The sequence below is a fragment of the Mugil cephalus genome, chromosome 4 (assembly GCF_022458985.1).
Source record: "Mugil cephalus isolate CIBA_MC_2020 chromosome 4, CIBA_Mcephalus_1.1, whole genome shotgun sequence".
NCBI classification, from domain to species: domain Eukaryota; kingdom Metazoa; phylum Chordata; class Actinopteri; order Mugiliformes; family Mugilidae; genus Mugil; species Mugil cephalus.
In genome coordinates, this window is record NC_061773.1 from 17,595,816 (window position 1) to 17,615,422 (window position 19,607).

General features: G+C 40.3%; 1 protein-coding gene across 3 annotated transcripts in view; it reads right to left on the reverse strand.

Annotated features, from left to right (window-relative positions):
- chd6 (chromodomain helicase DNA binding protein 6) overlaps window positions 1–19,607 on the reverse strand; it is a 111,411-nt gene that overhangs the window by 78,275 nt on the left and 13,529 nt on the right. For all 3 annotated transcript variants that reach the window (XM_047582317.1, XM_047582318.1, XM_047582316.1), the window contains exon 2: window positions 12,332–12,381. In XM_047582317.1, coding sequence (XP_047438273.1) covers window positions 12,332–12,361 — 30 coding nt within the window. In that variant the 5' untranslated portion in view covers window positions 12,362–12,381. The remainder of the gene's footprint in view (window positions 1–12,331; window positions 12,382–19,607) is intronic.

The following is a 19,607-nucleotide window of genomic DNA, read 5'->3' on the forward strand; positions in this document are numbered from 1 at the left end:
GATGAAAAATGATTAAAAATGCTTTTCTAGAACATAAAAGGACGGCATATAAGTTAGAAGAGACAGAAATTATCAGACTACAAATCACACATCACAGGAGCCATATTTAAAAAATAAATGGCACATCTGTGAACATCATATCAAAACAGCCTTTGCACACTCAGCAATGCCTGACTTAAACCTCAGGCATCTGTTTGATTTACTGCCGTCTTGTAACCTCACAAGAATGTGCATGGCCTGCTATAAAAACTTAACTGATCAATATTTTTTTCTGATTTTTTCTGCATAAATCCCTTAAACCACTTCAGAACTTTACAAAACTATCAGAAAATTCAATAATTTCGAGGAAAATAACTCTTTAAATGCCAGTTTGATTACTCTGAAACAAAAAAACATGAAAAATTAGCTATTTTCCATAAAACTGATATGACCAACATCATCTAAAATGATAATGACTTAATTGTATGATTAGTTTTTGTGTAGCATCAGATTTAAAACTGACTACCCTCATGTGACCTTAGTGGACAAAAATGTTCCATTATAATTACATTTTTTATTCTCCCAGTCATGACACAATAAAATCATTCATTCGATATTCATGAAAATAATCTTAATCAATTAAGTGTTTACAGCAGTTTTGGGACATTTTTTCACAGTGTGTTCTGTTGACCTATTAGAATTTATTTTTATTTTTTATTTCAAAATTTGTGTAGAGATAGACTTTGTTACAAAAAACTGTGCCATACGCACTAACACAGCCAAAATGAAGAGGAAAAAATCAAATAAAACGTCTCCAAAATTCAATCCTAACCCTTTTGCTTCTTCGTTAATGTCATTCCTTTATCAAGGAAAAATCAACACGGGTAAACTGATCCGTACACCTCAACACCAACACATCACGTCAAGCACGTCTTTTAACTTGGATGATGTATTACACAAGGATGCAGTGTATTTAGTCATTAAACATACACTGAGAGACAATCTCCACACCCATCTTGTTCCATGTTCATTTCTTTGCCTCCTCACACACAAAAATGACTGGGCAGACACAGCTACAGGTAAACTAGAGACTAAAATTAGCCGCTAAGCTAAGTCGGGCTAAGCAATGACCTCAGCCACTGCCTTCCATCTTCCACAACAACGGAGCAACTGCAGCCCACTCACAAACACGCAAACACCCAGGCACAACAACATCACAGCTTCACGTCATGGTTGAATGTGCTTACATGACTGACTACACAGGCATGCACGCACACATCTAATAGTTTCAACCACACGCCCACGCCGACATGCCGCGGCTCAACGTGCTTACATGACTGACTACACACATACACACGTACATACATGACATACAGCGGCCCCTTTTAGAAACGCAACACGCAAATGTTCGCGCTGAAGCTTCACGGTTCATTGTGCTTACATGGATGACTACATGCATAAAATAAAAACAGCCTGTCTGTCTCTCTGTCTGCTTCTTGCAAACACACACACACACACACACTAACACACAGCCTTGCTCTTCACATAAACACTCCGTCTCTTTCCCAGACACACGCACACGCGTGCGCGCACACAGCCTCCAGTGACGTGCTGCAGTGTAGCAGGCTCTGCCAATCCAGTCAAGCCGACCAAACACAGCTGAGGGAGGCTGCCTGCAATCAAACTGCCTATGAATCAATAACGCTGCCTCACAAACAAGCAACACACACACACACACACAGACACACACAATGTTGGTCTCTCTGTCACGTACGTAGACCGTGAGCACTGCAGTCTCATCAATGCTGCTGCTTCCTTTCGTAGTGTTAAAGAATAGGACTAACGCCGCTTTCATCGCCGTGTGGTTGTTGTGAAACGGGTCAACCACATGCGCCGCTTAGCGAAGGACTGAGGAAGTGATCGTAAACATGCTTTAAAAAAAACAAACGCTGCAAACCGATCTATTTATTTATTGTTAACGTCCGTCAGTTGAGATCTGTGGAGGTCACAGCGCCCCTCACAGGACTCGTTGAATCGCCTGTTTCCGACTTCCTGACTGGCTGTCACGATGCAGAATGAATTTGGGTCCGGTGTGACAACTTCCCAGATGGTACTGCATGATGGATAAGATCCTAAAGATCTACAGAGGCAGCTACTTTTGCGCAACTCTTGGCACACAACTGAGCAGCCAACCTTCCCCATGGCCTGGGTAATGTGGAAAAACAACCGACACAGATATTAGCGCACAACGTGGTCGTGTAATAGGGGTTGTAGAGATAAGTTAGCGGGTCAGTTTAACGTCTTCACGGTTGTGTCCCGACGCTTTGAGGATCACGTTGACCACTCACTGATCGTGTGAAAATAAGAACATGGTGAGGAGCCCGGTGGGTTCATCATCAAATGTGTGGAAATACTTCACCAAAAATGAAACACTTTCGTGATATGCAAAATATGTAAGTCAGACCTGAAATATAACTCAGTGTTTCCTCTACATTCATTTAGGAGTGGCGGGCCGCCATTCTTATATCCTTCAACCTTCAAATTAGTTTTCTTTGTTTTTTTTATTGACGCAAATACACCGTTGCCACATGCCTCCACTTTCACAGCAGAGTTATGCAGTGCGTCGGGTACTCGCTAGTACTAAGGTAAACAACAGATAATATCTACTCTCTGGGGTTCTTAATCTACCGGTTACCAGTTACCTTCACTTTGTAAAACTTTGTCAAGTTTCTCGATCCGCTGAACGGTGCTCGGTTTATCAATAAAGAATCAGTTTATTATGGCCCAGAAGTTTAACACCACATGTCCGTTTCTGTTTATTTTCTCCTCTTCTGAGCGCTGACGTTCTCACTACACGCCGGTCTGTTGACAATCTCACATGATGGTGGTGACCGACGCTGCACATTAAATTACGGAACTACCGCCACTTCTTAGACGAATCCTAGAGGAAACACTGTAACTACTGCAATGCTCACTCATCTGGAAAAGCATCTACTAACGCTGGCAGAAGAAGAATCCAAATCTTCTAGATTACAGCAATCAATTAACAACTTACTACGTACTGCAGTAACAGAGAGAAGGAGGCTGCAAATCTACAATTTGTTGGTGAATTTCATTAACAAAGTTATTAGACTTTTGGCTGCAGTAAACAGAGAAGTCCTCAGAGAAATACTGCATTTTTCTTTTTTTACTCTGCTACACTATCTAATCTTCCAACACACTGTGTAATGTATGTCTAAAAAAATGCTGTTGATGGTGTTGAGTTGCCGCCTGTTTTTATACAGGCTATACATATCTGCAGCACACAGTATGTAGCAGATGAGCTGTCTGTACTCAGCATATATGTATTCAGGTCAAGAATATAGATTTCACTGTTAAAAATTATTGCTTTCTACTGTGTTATTATTAGTGACGTCATCACTAAATGTATAAATCTTGTTTCATTACAAAAAACAGCAGCACAGCTACAACTACTGATTTACATTTTTAATATTTAAAGCACTGATTGACTAATTTATTAAACCTTAAGTTTTATAAATAAAAAAGCAGCAAACCTTCACGCTTAGTTGGGCAGAACCACTGAATGGTTGACGTTTTTGCTTGACAAGTGACTCAGACGTTTAGCATTCAAAACGTTCTATATAAATAAAGCCCCCATGCCTCGCGGCGTAGTGCTTAACGACACCGTCACAGAGTGGTGATTTGGTTGGCTCGGAGTCCGAGGCATCGACGATGAAAGGAACAACATCACTGGTTCTCTCCCTTCCAAGTATAGCAAATAGGATTTTTTTTTCTTTTTTCCTGCCTCCTTATTCGGTACTGATTCTTTAACATGTAGTAGGATTCCCCTGGAGATTCCTAAAGATTTTTCCGTTCTTCCTTGTATTCTCCTAAATGTGACTGGATCTGGCCAAATAAACAGCGCTGTCAATGTATTGTGGAGAGGATAGGTCATACCTTGAGAATTGTGTTCTCTGCTCCATAAATGGTCATTCAGTGTTTGTTCTTGTTTTGTCGCAGCCCATGACTAACCCTGTTCTTTTTTTGTTTTGTTTTTTCCTGTACTCAAGTTGGTAGCACTGAACGACGATCTCCTACTACCACCACTATTTCCACCTCACTGACTTTTTTTTCCCCAGATTAAAATTCTTGGACACAGCAGGCATGTTTCGTCACGTGGGTTTGCTTCCCCTTTATCTATTTCGATTTTTGGCTGCTTTGATGTTAGTCAACCGCCTTAACACAGCAGGTGGCGCTGCAGGGATGTGGTTTCGGTTTATGGCTAAAATAAAATATATAACTACAAAATACCAGGCTTTGCTGAAGGCCAATACCGACCTGATCATCTTTAAAAAATGCCTGGATCGGCCTCCATATACCAATTGGCAAATCCCTATATATTGATAGGTAATTCATTAACTGAATGTCCCACCAAGATTTGACTATTTAAGTATGTAATAGTTTTCACTGTTTATAGAAGCTGTCTGGTTTACCATCTGTACTTCTTCTTTCATTTTAACTGTACAACCTGCACTTTTTTTTCAGCTCATAAAGCAAAATGTAACCTTTTTTTTAAAGTTAAAAGGCTCATCATTGACTATCATTCCTCAAAGATGGATACTTACAAGGTGAAGTGGATGGTTTTGCAGCCGAAGCGAGTTTAGTAAATATTTAAACAGAAGTTAGTCTATAGGGTTTTCAATGCGGTGATCAGTTTTTAATGTAAGCTTTGCAATGTGGGCTTTCAAAGTGTTTGATACAAATCTAACCATAGCAAGACAGCTATGCTCATCTATTACAAAGTGCTCTTTCACATTTAATTAAGAGCAAATAAAATGTGCTTTTTTTGTGTTACGTACTTGTTATTCCCTGTAAAAATAAATAAATATAACAGGCAGGAGGGGGAGTAGCAGAGCGCTGCAGACGTTTGGGTAGGTGCAGGAAGACGATGAAAGTGGCTGAATCTAGGCCTCAGACAGAGAACACAAGACTTTTCTCTGCCTCACTTTGAAGTGGAGAAATCCCAGTTTCATGCTGCAATTGCTGATTCATGGATTGTGGTGGGAAAAAATACTGAAGAGGGGGGAAAAAACAGTTGCCTTTCTATGCATTCATAGGATAAGGAGCCATTATAGTGTGAACGATGCTACAACTGACCCAGATCATCACGGCTGATTTCAGTGCTGCCACAAACAGTAATACATGAGTCAGAAAATACATTTCATCAATTAAATAAAGCCTGAGCAGTTTTACCTGGAGGCGTCATGTGAGTTACAAATAACACCCTTGTGTTTAGTGTGGAGCATTCACACAGAAAAGGGTTTATTCTAATTTACTATACATGGTCATGATGTCTGTGCTACTTGCTTCACTCTAAGACACGTCAGAAGAAATATCATACATTTTATGCCTCTACACTTTTGGACAGATTTAGAGCATTTCCAAATTCGGATTGATAATGAAATGATATTTTTAAATATATGATGAGACTGTATTGATCCGCAGGGGATAAATTACAAACTACATGTCAGTACTAAAATCAGTAGCACCACCTTTAGTGATAACACATTAACGCATCATTTTGTTTCTGTGAATGGGTCAGCGACATCTGTCCAGGCTTTGACCTACAACACATCCTTCACAAATTCTTAAGTGACAAGAGGCAGAACAAAGCAGAAAATCAGGCGAAACCCATGAAGAAAATTACTTTTCAAATTACGTACATGGCTGATTCACAGGGGATTAAGATCTGTAATTAATTAATTAATCAAATTACAAGTGATCCCCAGGTAAAACTAGTCCTGTGTGAATAGGTCTTTAACTCATCAAAGAAAATGTATGTCGGGAAAATGTGAGCATGCGCTACTTTTCATGTGACATGTGAAAAAAAAGGTTATTTTGGAACCTGGTAAATGTCGCTTTTTTATTCTTTTTTTTTTGGACAAGCAGCAAAATGACTTCTGAAGGCTGTCTCCGAAAACTGTCACCATAAACTTCCATGTTAAAATGCTAAAATAAACATGTATTTGTGTCTCTATAGGTAATTTAACGACATCTGTATAAGATAAATAAAAACTCACCCTTTTAAATGATAGTCTTGAAGTTATGAATTAATAAACTGGCTTTGACTGACAGGTGGGGGCCCTCAGATGTCAGTCGCTGTCTACACAGGCATCACCCACTCACCTCAGCTTCAATCCCTCCACTCCACCTCTTTGCACATTTTTCAGTTAGGTTGCAGTAAGGCACTGCAAGATGGCACCGCCTGAGCTTTAAAACCACTTTCCATGAAACTTATGTACACAGAGGGTTCATCCTCTTTTATATACAATCTGTGTTTCTAAACTATACAATTTTGATTCAAATTCACTTTAATTCACAATAAAAAAATAAGATTTGCTGCTCTACTGAACTCAAACAAACTGCGTCAATTTGACGCTATAGCTAAGACTCAGACCTTACACAGACCCTATAATGAACTGTGATTGGTCCACGTTGTAATATTTCTGCTTCAGTATTGCTGCTTCTCCTTGTATGCAATTTTCTTTTACAATTGTTTTGTATCAATAACAATGGAACAAACAGAAGGTTAACTGAGGATGACTGACAAGCACCACAGTGTAAATGCCTCACACCAGAATCGGCTACTCACGTATGTTACGCCATCTACCTCCAGCGGTACTTTAAATGAGCCTTAAGCTCCACACCTCCACACTGTGAACTCAGGAGCTTAAAGTTTTCATGCTCTCTTTTCATTTTCATCAGTTTGTTTATTTTCTTCCGGTTGAGGAGCAAAAAAATAAAAAATATCCTGCTCCTATTCTCACCAAGGAAAAATAGGTACAAAAAGCTGCATGGACAATACAAAGCCCTACTTTCAGTTTTTTGTTTTTTTTTCCCAGCAGCACCACACAGTCAGCACATTTCTATCAAACGTGTCAATCTTTGTCACAAACACTGTGAGAAATGAAAGTAGAGCAAACATATCAGTCCAGGTCTGACACACAAAAAGGTGAAACAATCCCCTCGAAGGGGAGCACGAACACAAATAGTTGCAAATAGTTGAAATAATTGAATCGCCAGCTGCTCCGCTGTTAAAAAAAACTTCCCTTTATCTCATTTGAGATGCTTCGTTTAGGGCAGAATGTAACGATAACAACGTCTTCTTCTCTTTGTTGTCATTCCTCGATCATGATGTAAGCGCCTTCTCCAAACACTTTCTCCTACACAGACATACACCCACATTAGTTTCCTCCACATCACTGTGGCGTGATGACATTATCGCTCTGTTCTTCCAAGATGTGGCACACAGATAACCAGATAACTTGAAGGCCACTTATAATATCAGATCAGTCAGAATCCCATCTCCTTTCTCCAGTAAACAAACTGATAATAAAAAAGAAAAAAACTGTAAACCAGACCGTGCACATTTAAGGAGGAAGTCACCGTACACATTCTACCGATTTTGCCCGACATGCTTTGTTACAGCTTAATCTTAAACATGTTTAGTTCAAGGCCAGGGATTTGAAAATAAATGATCTGATTGGTAAGTGGTTGAGTCCACCCTTTTCGGGCCTATGTAAATAAAACCTTAAATGGTCATTGAGAAAACCAAACTATCTAGATCAGATGACATTCAGCCAGGTTTTACGGAGAAAACACAGTCCTGTCTTTCATTTTGAATATAGCCAGTAGGGAAGTTTCCTTGGCCCCTGATCCACAACAACGTGAAGGAACCAGTGCAGACCATGATGTTGTTCTAGCGTAACACAGGTTTAAGATTAATGCTAAAGTCTCCCTGCTAGCATGCTGCAAAGACACAGCCAGTATCCCGATGTTTAGCGTGTTTTGAATCACCTGTTTACAATACGGCACTTTCGGACTGCACGAACGCCTCCATGATTACTACAAACGTTGGACAAACATCTTGAAATACCAACTAAAACAATATGTTCCTTATTAGCTTTGCAGGTACAAGAGGAACCTGTAGGGACGCAAGTATACAATAACTACTTGAGCACGTAAATGCATCGTCAGCTACCACCGTTAAAAAGAGTCATGTGTAAATATGGGTAAAAACATTTCACCAACATTGAGCAGGGACAAGTCTGTTCAAAAAAAATGTGTTGCATTAGCACCAGTGCTCTTTGGTAAATCTTTAAAAACAAATGTGTCGCTGGCAGCATTACCGTAATGCAGTCACAGTTTGAGACATTGCACTTTAAAGCCAATATTAAGGGTGGGTAATTGCAAGGACTTCACGATACGTATCACGGTACTTTATTCATGATACGACACATTATTGCCAGATTATGATATTGCAATATATTGCAATATTCCACATAAGACACTGAGAAATTTTAACAACTGACCCAAAATATATCAATGTTAAGACCTTCAAAGCAATATTATATCAGAAGAAAAAGTATCGTGATATACAGCCATACTGATATTCTTTCCCACCTCTAGCCAATGTGGTGTCATTACGGCTTTTTTACCTGTGCCTTTCTCGGGAATGATATTACTCTCTTATGACATGCGATGAATTGTAAATAGCTGCCAGATATTGAAAGTTCCAGATATTCTGGAAATATTGGCAAAAGAAGTCACTAAGAGAACATTTTCTGACCGTTTTATAGTCAAAATAAGCAAAAAGTCTGTTTTCAAGTTTTGAGTCTTAGGTGTTAAAAGGATAAAACGTGTTAGAAAATGATTATGTGTTTTTTTTGTTTGTTGTTTTTTTTTTTGCAAACATCTAAGGAAGACATTAAAGTGTACAGAAGTGCCCCATTTTATTCAAGTTCATTGTCACTTTGATACATTTAACTTTGAACAGACTATAAATAGTGTGTCGATAAAAATCAGCTGGTGTGTTCCCATGGAGCCGCTGAACAACAGGAAATTACTTTATTTTACCAGTGATCAAGAGAAAACCCTGACGACCAGGTGGGTACAACCCCCTAATAACGGTGATAATGAGCGTGTGATCACGTTCTGCCGGCGCCCTGTCGCTGCAGCATGGACACCTCGGCCCCAACTGAGGGACTGCTGTGTCACCTCACACTCGCAGAAACTCTGACTCATCACGCCACTAGGCTTGACTCATAAATATTACAAACATTGCCCAGATGCAATAAGGAACACTAAACTAACGAGCAGGGAACAATCCAAGAAGCACTTCAAACCTGAAAACAGGTTGTTAGGGTGCCTTTATAAACACACCGTTGGTTGTAACGGACAAATGAACTGCTACAACAAGCCTTTCTCTGCACTGTGGTGGCTTGAGGAATAATCCTTTAGTTGCAGACTTGTGTTATATATATTATATATGCTATACAAGCAAACAAGTATGGTTTTGCTCTAATTCAGTCAATTAGTATCTTCAGTAAAGGATGTATTCTCACCAAAATACCAAATCCATCAAAAGCTTTTGCATTTGCTTCTGCTTATTTGAGTGCAAACAAATAGAAATGTAATACAGAATAAAACTGAATATTTTAAAAGAGTAAAGCTAGTGCTAAAAGTGTTGCACTGTATACATAGTATTACACACTCACTTGCCACGTTATTGGATACACCTGTTCAATTGCTTGTTAGCACAAATAGCTAATCAGCCAATCGCATGACTGCAATTCAATGCATTTAGGCATGTAGAGGTGATCAAGACAACTTGCTGAAGTTCAAACCGAGCATCATAATGGTGAAGAAAGGGGATTTAAGTGACTTTGTATGGTTGTTGGTGCCAGACGGGCTGGTCTGAGTATTTCAGAAACTGCTGATCTACTGGGATTTTCACACACAACCATCTCTAGGGTTTACAGAGAATGGTCCAAAAAAAAGAGAAAATATCCAGTGAGCGGCAGCTGTGTGGATGACAATGCCTTGTTGATGTGAGAGGTCAGAGGAGAATGAGCAGACTGGTTGGAGATGATAGAAAGGCAACAGTAACTCAAGTAACCACTTTTTACAACCAAGGAATGCAGAATACCATCTCTGAACGCACAACAACATTGAAGAAGATGGGCTACAGCAGCAGAAGACCACACCGGGGCCACTACTGTCAGCTAAGAACAGGAAACTGAGACTATAGTTCACACAGACTCACCAAAACTGGACAATAGAAGATTGGAAAAATGTTGCCTGGTCTGACGGGTCTTAATTTCAGCTGTGACATTCGGATGGCAGGGTCAGAATTCGATGTAAACAACATGAAAGCTTGGATCCATCCTTCCTTGTATCAACAGTTCAGGCTGGTGGTGGTGGTGTAATGGTGTGGGAGATATTTTCTTGGCACACTTTGGGCCCCTTAGTACAAACTGAGCATGGTTTAAATGCCACAGCCTACCTGAGTATGGTTGCTGACCATGTCCATCCCTTTATGACCTCAGTGTATCATCTTCTGACGGCTACTTCCGGCTTTCAGCAGGATAATGCTCCATGTCACAAAGCTCATATCATCTCAAACTGGTTTCTTGAACATGACAATAAGTTCACTGTACTCCAATGGCCTCCACAGTCACCAGACCTCAGTCCAATAGAGGAACCTTTGCGATGCGGTGGAACGGGAGATTCGCTTCATAGATGTGCAGCCAACAAATCTGCAGCAACTGTGTGATGGTATCATGTCAATATGGAGCAAAATCTCGGAGGAATGTTTCCAACACCTTGTTGAAAGTATGTCACAAAGAATTAAGACAGTTCTGAAAGCAAAAGGGGTCCAACCCTTACTAGTGAGGTGTACCTAATAATAATTGTAATAATTGTATATCTTTGTATATCTTATATACTATTTTGTATATTTTATAAATACCTCCCACACATTCTACCTCCCACCTATATAACAGACAGAGGTACAGCAGTTTCAGATCAAATATGCAAAAGTCGTGTGTAGTATCCTGCATGAGAAAGTAAAAAATGACTTCTTTTTTGTTGTTTAACATATTTTGATGATTTCCCTTTGGAAAATGAGTTGTGTTTCTGATTTAACTTCACCTATGTTCAAGGCGCATGGAGGAGGAAAATAAATATAAGTAATATTAGGGGGTGAAAACTCACGTAAACTTGTAGTATACAGAGCTATTACTTTTTTGGTAGACCTTCAGGCTAAAAGGCAATAAGCGTGAGTCTATTAGAATAACATTTTTCTATATGTGAGGGTAGTTGAGTTTTAACCTCCTCAAAGTGCCCTTGTAAAAATACCAAAAATAATGATCGCGCTGCGTAGTACTGAGCTCGTACTGAGAGCTGCTTTTGGGTCAGTTGGCAGCACTTATCTTATCAGGGTTATATATCTATAGGAGGCTTTTGTTCATGTGTGTGAACAGTGACACACTTAACCTGAGCTCTGGGGCCGAGTTGCAACATAATGAAAACGTTCTTATTTTACAGCGAGACTGAGGCATAAAACTACACTGACGGGTGACGTGAATAACATTAGCTGGGTTTACATGGAAGCAAATATTCAGATTTAGAAGCACAAACTGAATAAAAATGCTCCATGTAAACACCTCAATCGGAATAAACAGGCCCAAACCGGTCTTACAGGGGTCGAATATTCCTTTTCCCAAACCGATCCTAAGTTAAGTAAACGGTGAATCGGAGCGAAGTCAGGCTCCGTTCTGTCTGAGCATGCTCTGTCTTGACGTAAATATGCAGTGACTATGGAGTGATGTTTCCTCAACTGGTCTGCAGCGAAGCAGAGAGCTGGTCTTTAATAACAACTCTGAAAGAACTAGACATTATTAGACGGCAGAAAAAGTAGAAGTATTGAACTGTTTAAAAAGGTCCATCAAAAATTAATTGAAGCCAGGACAGACCGAAACGTGGAACAAATTCAGAATCGCTGCAAAACCTTGAAGACCGCCTATTATAAGGCTAAACAACACAATAGCAAAAGTGGATATGACCCCACAAACTTTCCCTATCAAGCCGTAGGTTTAACAATAAAAGTGTAAAATCAGTAGCAGCTGGCATTCAACATTAGCTATATAATGTTAGACATGTACCACCCACCTAGACCAGACCAGGCACCCCCCACCCCATAGCAATGACACCCTTTGATGGCAGCAGCCATCCCCAGCAGGATGCAGTTCAAGAACAACTCAGTAAACACAAAACAGCACAAGGTGTTGACCTGACCTCCAAAAATTCATTAGATCCCCAAATGTTCAGGTATCTGTGGGATGATTCACAGAGGCCCCTGTTTTACTGTTTTGGAGTAAAGAGTAGGAAGGTGGTCATAATGTTATGTCTGATCGGTGCATGTTTTAACCTAGCATCAAAGCGGCTGCGTTGCGTAAAGGTTTTTTAAAACTCTTTTCCTCGTGTGTGTGTTTATGGCATTCATACAAACCTGCTGCTTGTCCTTCTTGAGTATTTTCATCTTCTATCCCGTCACTGCATCTGTTAACACAACACACAAATCACATCACTTCAAGAAATGCACACAAAACAAACAACGATTAAAACCTTTTTACGTCAGTCAAAAGATCTGTAGAGCTGAAATAACGCAAGTTCCAGGAAGGTTCTGGTATTCTGCACTACTTCAAAATAACAGCTTTTGATTCAGCTGTGGTTTCATCTTCGGATGTGATCATCCAGTTGAATCAACACCTTCGTTACGCTATTTCAACAACTGAACGTAGGAGACAGCGTGAGCAGCAACACCCTCCTTCACCTTCCAGTTATTCTACTACATTTACTAACAGCCTGAACACGCTCCTCACATCCAACACGGAGAAACACACCGAGAATCTGAAAGACGGACTGTGTTTTTTTTTTTTTTTTATTTATTCATTCATTTTTAGCTCAAGGTTTTCACACTATGCCAGCTATTTAAGGCCAGGGCAATGATGAGATATGTGAGAAGTATGGAATGATTTCACGCCGGCGGTTTAAGGCCATGTGTGTCTACTTGTGCTATTTAAATGATGGATTAAAAAGACGTGAATAATGGTGAATCTCCTCGCACAGCCTTTCTCCTAACAGGCTGTTCATGGTGTGTACGGCTGGTGAGGAACCAAATCTGAGCGCACGTAACGCATGAACTGGCCTTAAATCTTAACCCATTGACGACGTTGTAATATAAGGAGTCTGTATTTATTTTTTGTTTGTGTGAACTGTGAACACATCATTTTGCATTTATCACCAAAGGCTCCACTTCAAGAACATTCGCCGTCATGCTCTGCACACATCTGGCCATCCCAGTCCAACTTCAAGGAATATGTCATTGTGAAAAAATTTTGCTTTTGCTATTTAAAAGCGTCTGCAGAAAATGGTGAGGGTGGAATCATGCAGATGTGTCTGTCTAGTGTTAACAAGGCCCTAATAGCTTCCTATAAGGTTACAAATGTGAAACTTATATAAACTAGAGTTTACAGTGTCTCCACTGTGTAAAAAAAATGAGGCCTCTCCACTTCATTGATTACTTTCAATTCCCCGGAAATACAACTATAAGACCATTTTCAGTATCGATACTATGCAGGTTATTTTCTTGATCTGTCCGAGCAATAAAAAGTCCAACGTTTTTGCACCTGCCTCCTTTAAAACACTCGGATACCTGATATGGACCACAATGATCTGCGTTGTAAGGTTTCGTGTTGCGCGTAAGACGCAGTATTGATGTGTGCCGAAGCCAACGGCGACCACAAAGCTCTCGTGGCCGGTCTTCCCAACAAGCAACCCGTTTTTCCGGCGCAGCGTCAGCGTCATCGCCTTACCTCAACTACCCCAAAGTAATCACTAAGAGGCCGACTTCTTCTCCGTCTTCCCTTTCTGTTTCTTTATCTTGAATTCTCCATTATTAATTTCCCTGCGTTTAACTTCGTTGCACCAGGGACGTGTGAGGGATTCAGACTGTGGTGGGTCTCATGCTGCTTCACTTGCTTTACGCAGTAGCAGAAATCACAGAGAAAACGAGACTTAATGAGATAAGGTGAGACAAGGCTGGAGGTTTACCAGAAAAACATTACTTGAAACCTCACTGTGTCAGTTCTATGACCCACTTCACTGTGACACTAAAAGGTGAATCTGTGTTATATTTCTGAAATGACAGCTCCCGTACCTTAATAAATATAATCTATGACTGAACCACACGACACTAAAAGGATCCAGTTCTTGCTTCGGTGCAACAGAGAAACAGGAAAACTACAATCCGGCTCAACATTTGAGCGACGTCCGTCAGGCGCATCCAGTCTGGCTGGTTGCCATTTTTAGACCAGTAATTTAGACTGTCAGTTTAACAACTACACTCGTATGTCTGCATCAACACCTGCACTGCTCTGAGCCCGACAGGACGCGCGGCGTCTGGACGTTGGACTCCGTAAGTTTTACCCAGACATTCGAAAGCAGCAACATTCACACAAGACAGCACGTTCACACCTGAAAAGAGAAACGTGTAAATTAAACAGAGCTAAACGTTTCCCGTTTCACTTCCCTCTGGGGTTTCAGAATCCAAATTGAACCCTCTGCTGGGATTTGTGTGCTTGCGTCTCCACGTGGCAGACGTCCCGTGTAAACACAAGATTTACATTTCAGCTGCCGCGTGATTTTAATATCAGCCGTGATTCCGCCAGGTGCGCACGCCGAATATTTTAATAGAAAAAAAGAAAAATTCTGATTGATAATCGTGAGTCTCAGTACATAGAACAGTTCGGCCTCGTCGGGTGGTCAGATGTGTCTGAATACGTGACGTGTCGTCTGAAAACAGGTTAGACGGCGGGACAGCAACTGGTTCCACGAGGCTACACGACCACTGCTCAACACACTGCCTTCGAGGCAAATACCACTCATGTTACGTCAGACCGGGACATATTGTAGAGTGTTTCTCCAACACTTTAAGGCTTTGGTTTAGTGTTTTCTTTTTCTGCAAAGTTTAATCAACAAGAAAATCACCAATAAGATCGATGTATAGGGCTGCACTGTGGATTAATCTGTCCAGTTATTATGGCCTTTATAATCTCCTAGTGTGTTGTTTTGTCTGAAATGTTAAGTTGAAACACGAATGTTTAAACGTTTCTAACCCTGAGACGCAAGTTTTTGCGCTAGCGCATTTGGGATTACTGTACTTACATCAGGGTTTCTGTCATTGGAGAAACTCCAACAGAAAGTTGAGAGATTGTACTTCACTTGGTCCTGTCCCAGAAGGTTAGTAAAAGGTTATTAAAACATGCAGTAAATGGTATGTAACATAATAATGACAGATATTTAAAGTTACTCACTCACAGGACATTTCTGAGCTTTTTATACTATGGTACAATTATTAATTCATCATAGCGACTGATTAATTGGCTGAGCAGTAGCTACATGACCTTACATCCAGAGATAAAAATCTTTTCAGCACAAAAATTCAACATTTTCTAGAATTACTATTTAATTAATTTCTTTGGTTCCATCCGTCTATTTGGATGTTTAATGGTTTGGCTCCGCACACTCGTCTTTCCTGCCAACACAATCTGAAGTGTAAAATAACTGGAATTTACGGGTATTTACTGGTGGATTATCCGTATTGTGACTGAAACAACCTTCCATGTGACACAGATCTGATGTTTCCTCGTCAGTGGGCAGCATCAGTCTGCATTAAGTCACATGTTTTCCCACTTTCTTGCAGGGAACACATGTGAGGCACAAAATCAGATCCCAGAGCATGTGACCTACATGTTACTTATGTCTGGATACCAGAGTATTCCCGCATAGATTCCACACAAAGTTTTCTAAAAGCACATACGACTTTTTACTTTTTTTTTTGCAGAATACAGACATATTTGGTTTAAGCCTGGGTTTGCTGCCAATTTAGTTCCTAACCAATCATTTTCAAAATAGGCAGGAGCAGAGTGAATCTTTAAGTGCAGGTGCAACACAGCACCGCTGGAACGGAAACAACATGGTACATTTTAAAATGCACTTTATGTCTTATGTTGCAATTTCACAGTCTGAGGCAGGAATTTCTCCCATATCCATTATTCACTTTCTTTTGGTTGAAAACTCTAATTTGCAACTCTAATCTAACTATCAACCGTGAAATTCAAAGTCAAATGCAGCTTCTGTGGAGAAGGAACAAGGATATGGTGGACTTCGCTCCGCACTATTGACTAATGCCCCGTTCACACCTGGCAGTAAGGTGCATCCTTAGTGATACGATCACACGTGTCCACACCTGTGATTAGCCTTCCTATTGTCCGCCAGGTCGAAATTTGACCCGTTTCTACTGTTTCATTGTTTAGTTTGAATGTGGTCTACCATAGCGCCCACGGATTCTGGATTCAAGCGTACAATATATAGTAATTAGTTGAGAATAAGAGGAATTATTTTAGGCCTATGTAGTCAAACAGATCAGAATAGAGACAATACGAGGGTTAGAATGTGCCTCCAGACAAATAACTTATTTGGATGATAATCCATACGCCAAAGTAATGTCACTGCTCTAACCAACCAGCTGTGAGACTGTGAAACAGAAACGTCTCTGTAATATAAAACTTGAAAAATATTGGGGCTTCAGTAAGCATATCAGATGTTTTGCTAGCAGGACGAAATAAAACTGTCCAGACAGCCGCGATGAAGAAAATAAAAACAAGTACGTAATGTCGTACTCTCCATGTTGATTCCTTAAAATTACCATCAGCCAATTAAAGTTAAAGCTACGGCGCTCGCTTTGAAGATGCCAGTATGCTGCGATAAAATGTTGTAGAAATGGGGTCAAAATTTAGATTACATTGACTATAAGTGAGACTTCAATCTGACCTGTTAGAGACTTGTGGTAAATTGTTTATCTCTCTGTACTGATACCAGGTCCATTGTCTCACTTTTTTTCCCCAAGCAGTTTCAAATACTTGTGCAGTTTTTTTTTGGTTTGTGTGCCGTCACTACAACAATTTACTTGTGTTGCTAAAGTTCATTTAATACATTTTTAATCTCCAGAAGGTGCTTTGTTCTGCGTTTTTTTTTTTTCCTCGCCCGCTTTTGTGCCAGCCGATCAGATTTACACAAAAACCTAATCAAGTGAAAACTGGAAGCGCCTGTGGCTTTTCGGATGAACTGGAAACACAATCGATGTAAGCCTTTTTGCTGCCCGCTCAGTCCCTCATCAATTCATTCTTTTAACTTCCTCATCCATTTCCGTCTCCTCTGGAAAGCTGCAAGGAAATCCAGGAGAGCTGAGATAGCCGGTAACTAGCAACAAGACGGAGCAGGTGCTCCTCGCATTTTCAACAGCGAGTACATGACATTCAGCAGAGTCCACCTTTCGCGGCTTAGCACGTGAATGATAAAATGGCATCTGTGGTACACGGTGAGATACTCCCGCCAACTGTCTCGCTGAACCATTAACAACTACAGCATCTGCAAGGAAGTTTAGACAAGACTTATAACTGCCTTTAAAGGTGTGACGCTTAATCCTTAGAATAAACACTGGATATTCTCTAAATACACGGTTTAATTGCAAGCGGAGGGGACGATCGAGCCACTTAATCTTTTGCTGCGTATCTGTCGTAAAGATCAGCAAATAACGCACAGCCGCAGAAAAAGCTCTTTAACTTTATTAGCGCTACAAACCGATATATAGAAAAGCAACCGACAGCCAGAATTAGGCATTTGTAGTTCTCAACATCTAATGTTGGATGGGTTTTGATGGAGAAAAAAAACCCTCTGACATGAAGGAAGAGATGTATTTTAACAGATATCGGAAAAAAGATAAAAGAAATAAATGCATCACTGCATTAGAAGAAATAACTGGAATCCAGGCACAGAAACTTGGTGCGTCAGGTGATATTAATTCATGCTGTATTTTGTGATGAAGTCATACCTGAAGTTACTTCTTAAGATACGTTCTGGAGGGCTGTGTGGATGTTTGTGGAATAGCCGACAGTAACTATTTCAGTTGCAACAATAAATAACAATAAAACAGTTATTTACGATCACAATCACCCTTCATCCTTTTGACGTCCAGTCGGACGCTACAGTATTGTATGGCTAACGTTACTTCTCAGTAAAGCTCTTAGCTCTTATCTTTTATTTAGCGACATTTATCATAACAGAAATGACCTAAAACTTACTGAAACTGAGGCAAATCCATACTAGTTTGTATGATCAGTGTAGAGTTCAATCGTCCTTGTCTCCTTAACTGTCCTCTCGCTGTATTTAATGCTAAATTTCACCAAGTTTTTGCCACTCAAGGGGGCGTGGCATCAATGCATTCCCTGTATGAGTCTGACCTGGTAAGGAAGGGTCTTTGGAGGTAAGGCACTACACCAGGGGTGTCCAAACTACAGCCCACAGTCCAGCTGTGGCTCATGTTCCATTTTCAATTGGCAAAACATTCTTAACGTAGAGTCAAGTATCGTCCACATATAGTACTTTTACTTTACTGTATTTTCCTATTTCATAGTAAGAGGCGGTAGAGTCTTGAACGCTGCAGCATCTCCACAAAACAAGATTTATCTAAGAAGACTTTGGCCACAGGTGAAACACAAGAGAGTAAGTGAGTGCAAAAAATTACAGAAACGTTGGTAAAATTAATATTTCTTCACAGAAAACAAGGGAAAGCGTTTCTGTTGCTGTGATGATAGAGTGTAATATATGATAACGCTATGAAACCAAACATCAGACCATCACTGGTGTCCAATGAGAGCCTCCTAGTCTGAAGCTCTTCAAACAAAACACAGGAAAATTCCAAAATAGCCAATTCCAAGGTTCTCAACTCACTGCCCGACATGAGAAACCATTCTCAAGTGGTAAATGCATGAAGTCAGAGGATTAATGTGCCTGGAAGAAAAGGCAGCATTCAACGACTGTAGCATGTCTAGAAACACCATTTCAGCGAACTGAAGACTTGTCATTTGCGTGTGATGAGATTCCACAATTATTTCATCTAGAAGGTGACGACAGCTGACTTTACATTCCAGAAAAGCAGATTGAGACTGAGAATGACCGACAACTATCTCGACCACAAACCTTCCTCCCGGCCTGCAAACCATCCTTCAGTCCAAATCATCACTGTTCCCACCGAATGCAACAAAGAGCTATGAAGTCTATACCACAGTATTCAGATGTCAATAACACAAATTACTTATTTATACAACAAGCTTGAAATATACTCTTTTCCCCTTTACCCGCTTTTTTACCCATTATCCAATTTCAGAAGAAATATGAAGCTTCTGTTTTATGAATGAGCTCCCAACTCTTTTTACAACCCAACTAATTAAAACTGTGATGTAGGCTGTTTTATTTCTTAAAGCATTATATTAAATCAAGCATAATTTACCTAGATGAAATACTTCACTCGAGCGACTGAGCTTTCCATACATTTTTCCGTATGCAGCCCTCGGTGAAAAAGGCTCCGACGCCTCTGATCTACACCATGAAACATGAAACATAAATACTGGACTATTCATATACTGGGGAAGTGGAGGCTGTGTGATGTGTTGTGTCTGTCATGTGGGAGGGTGGTTCACGTGGAGGGCATGGAGTGAATGAACACAGAGGGAGGGCGAAACGGCAAGGAAACAGGCCAACAATGCAGCACCAAACCCTAATCACTTCATCTCCTGTTCCAAAAAGCGCCTAAAAGCCGTTCTCCCGTTGCCATAGAGACGCTAAATGCATTCGTCCGTCGAGCAAACTTTTTGCAAAATATT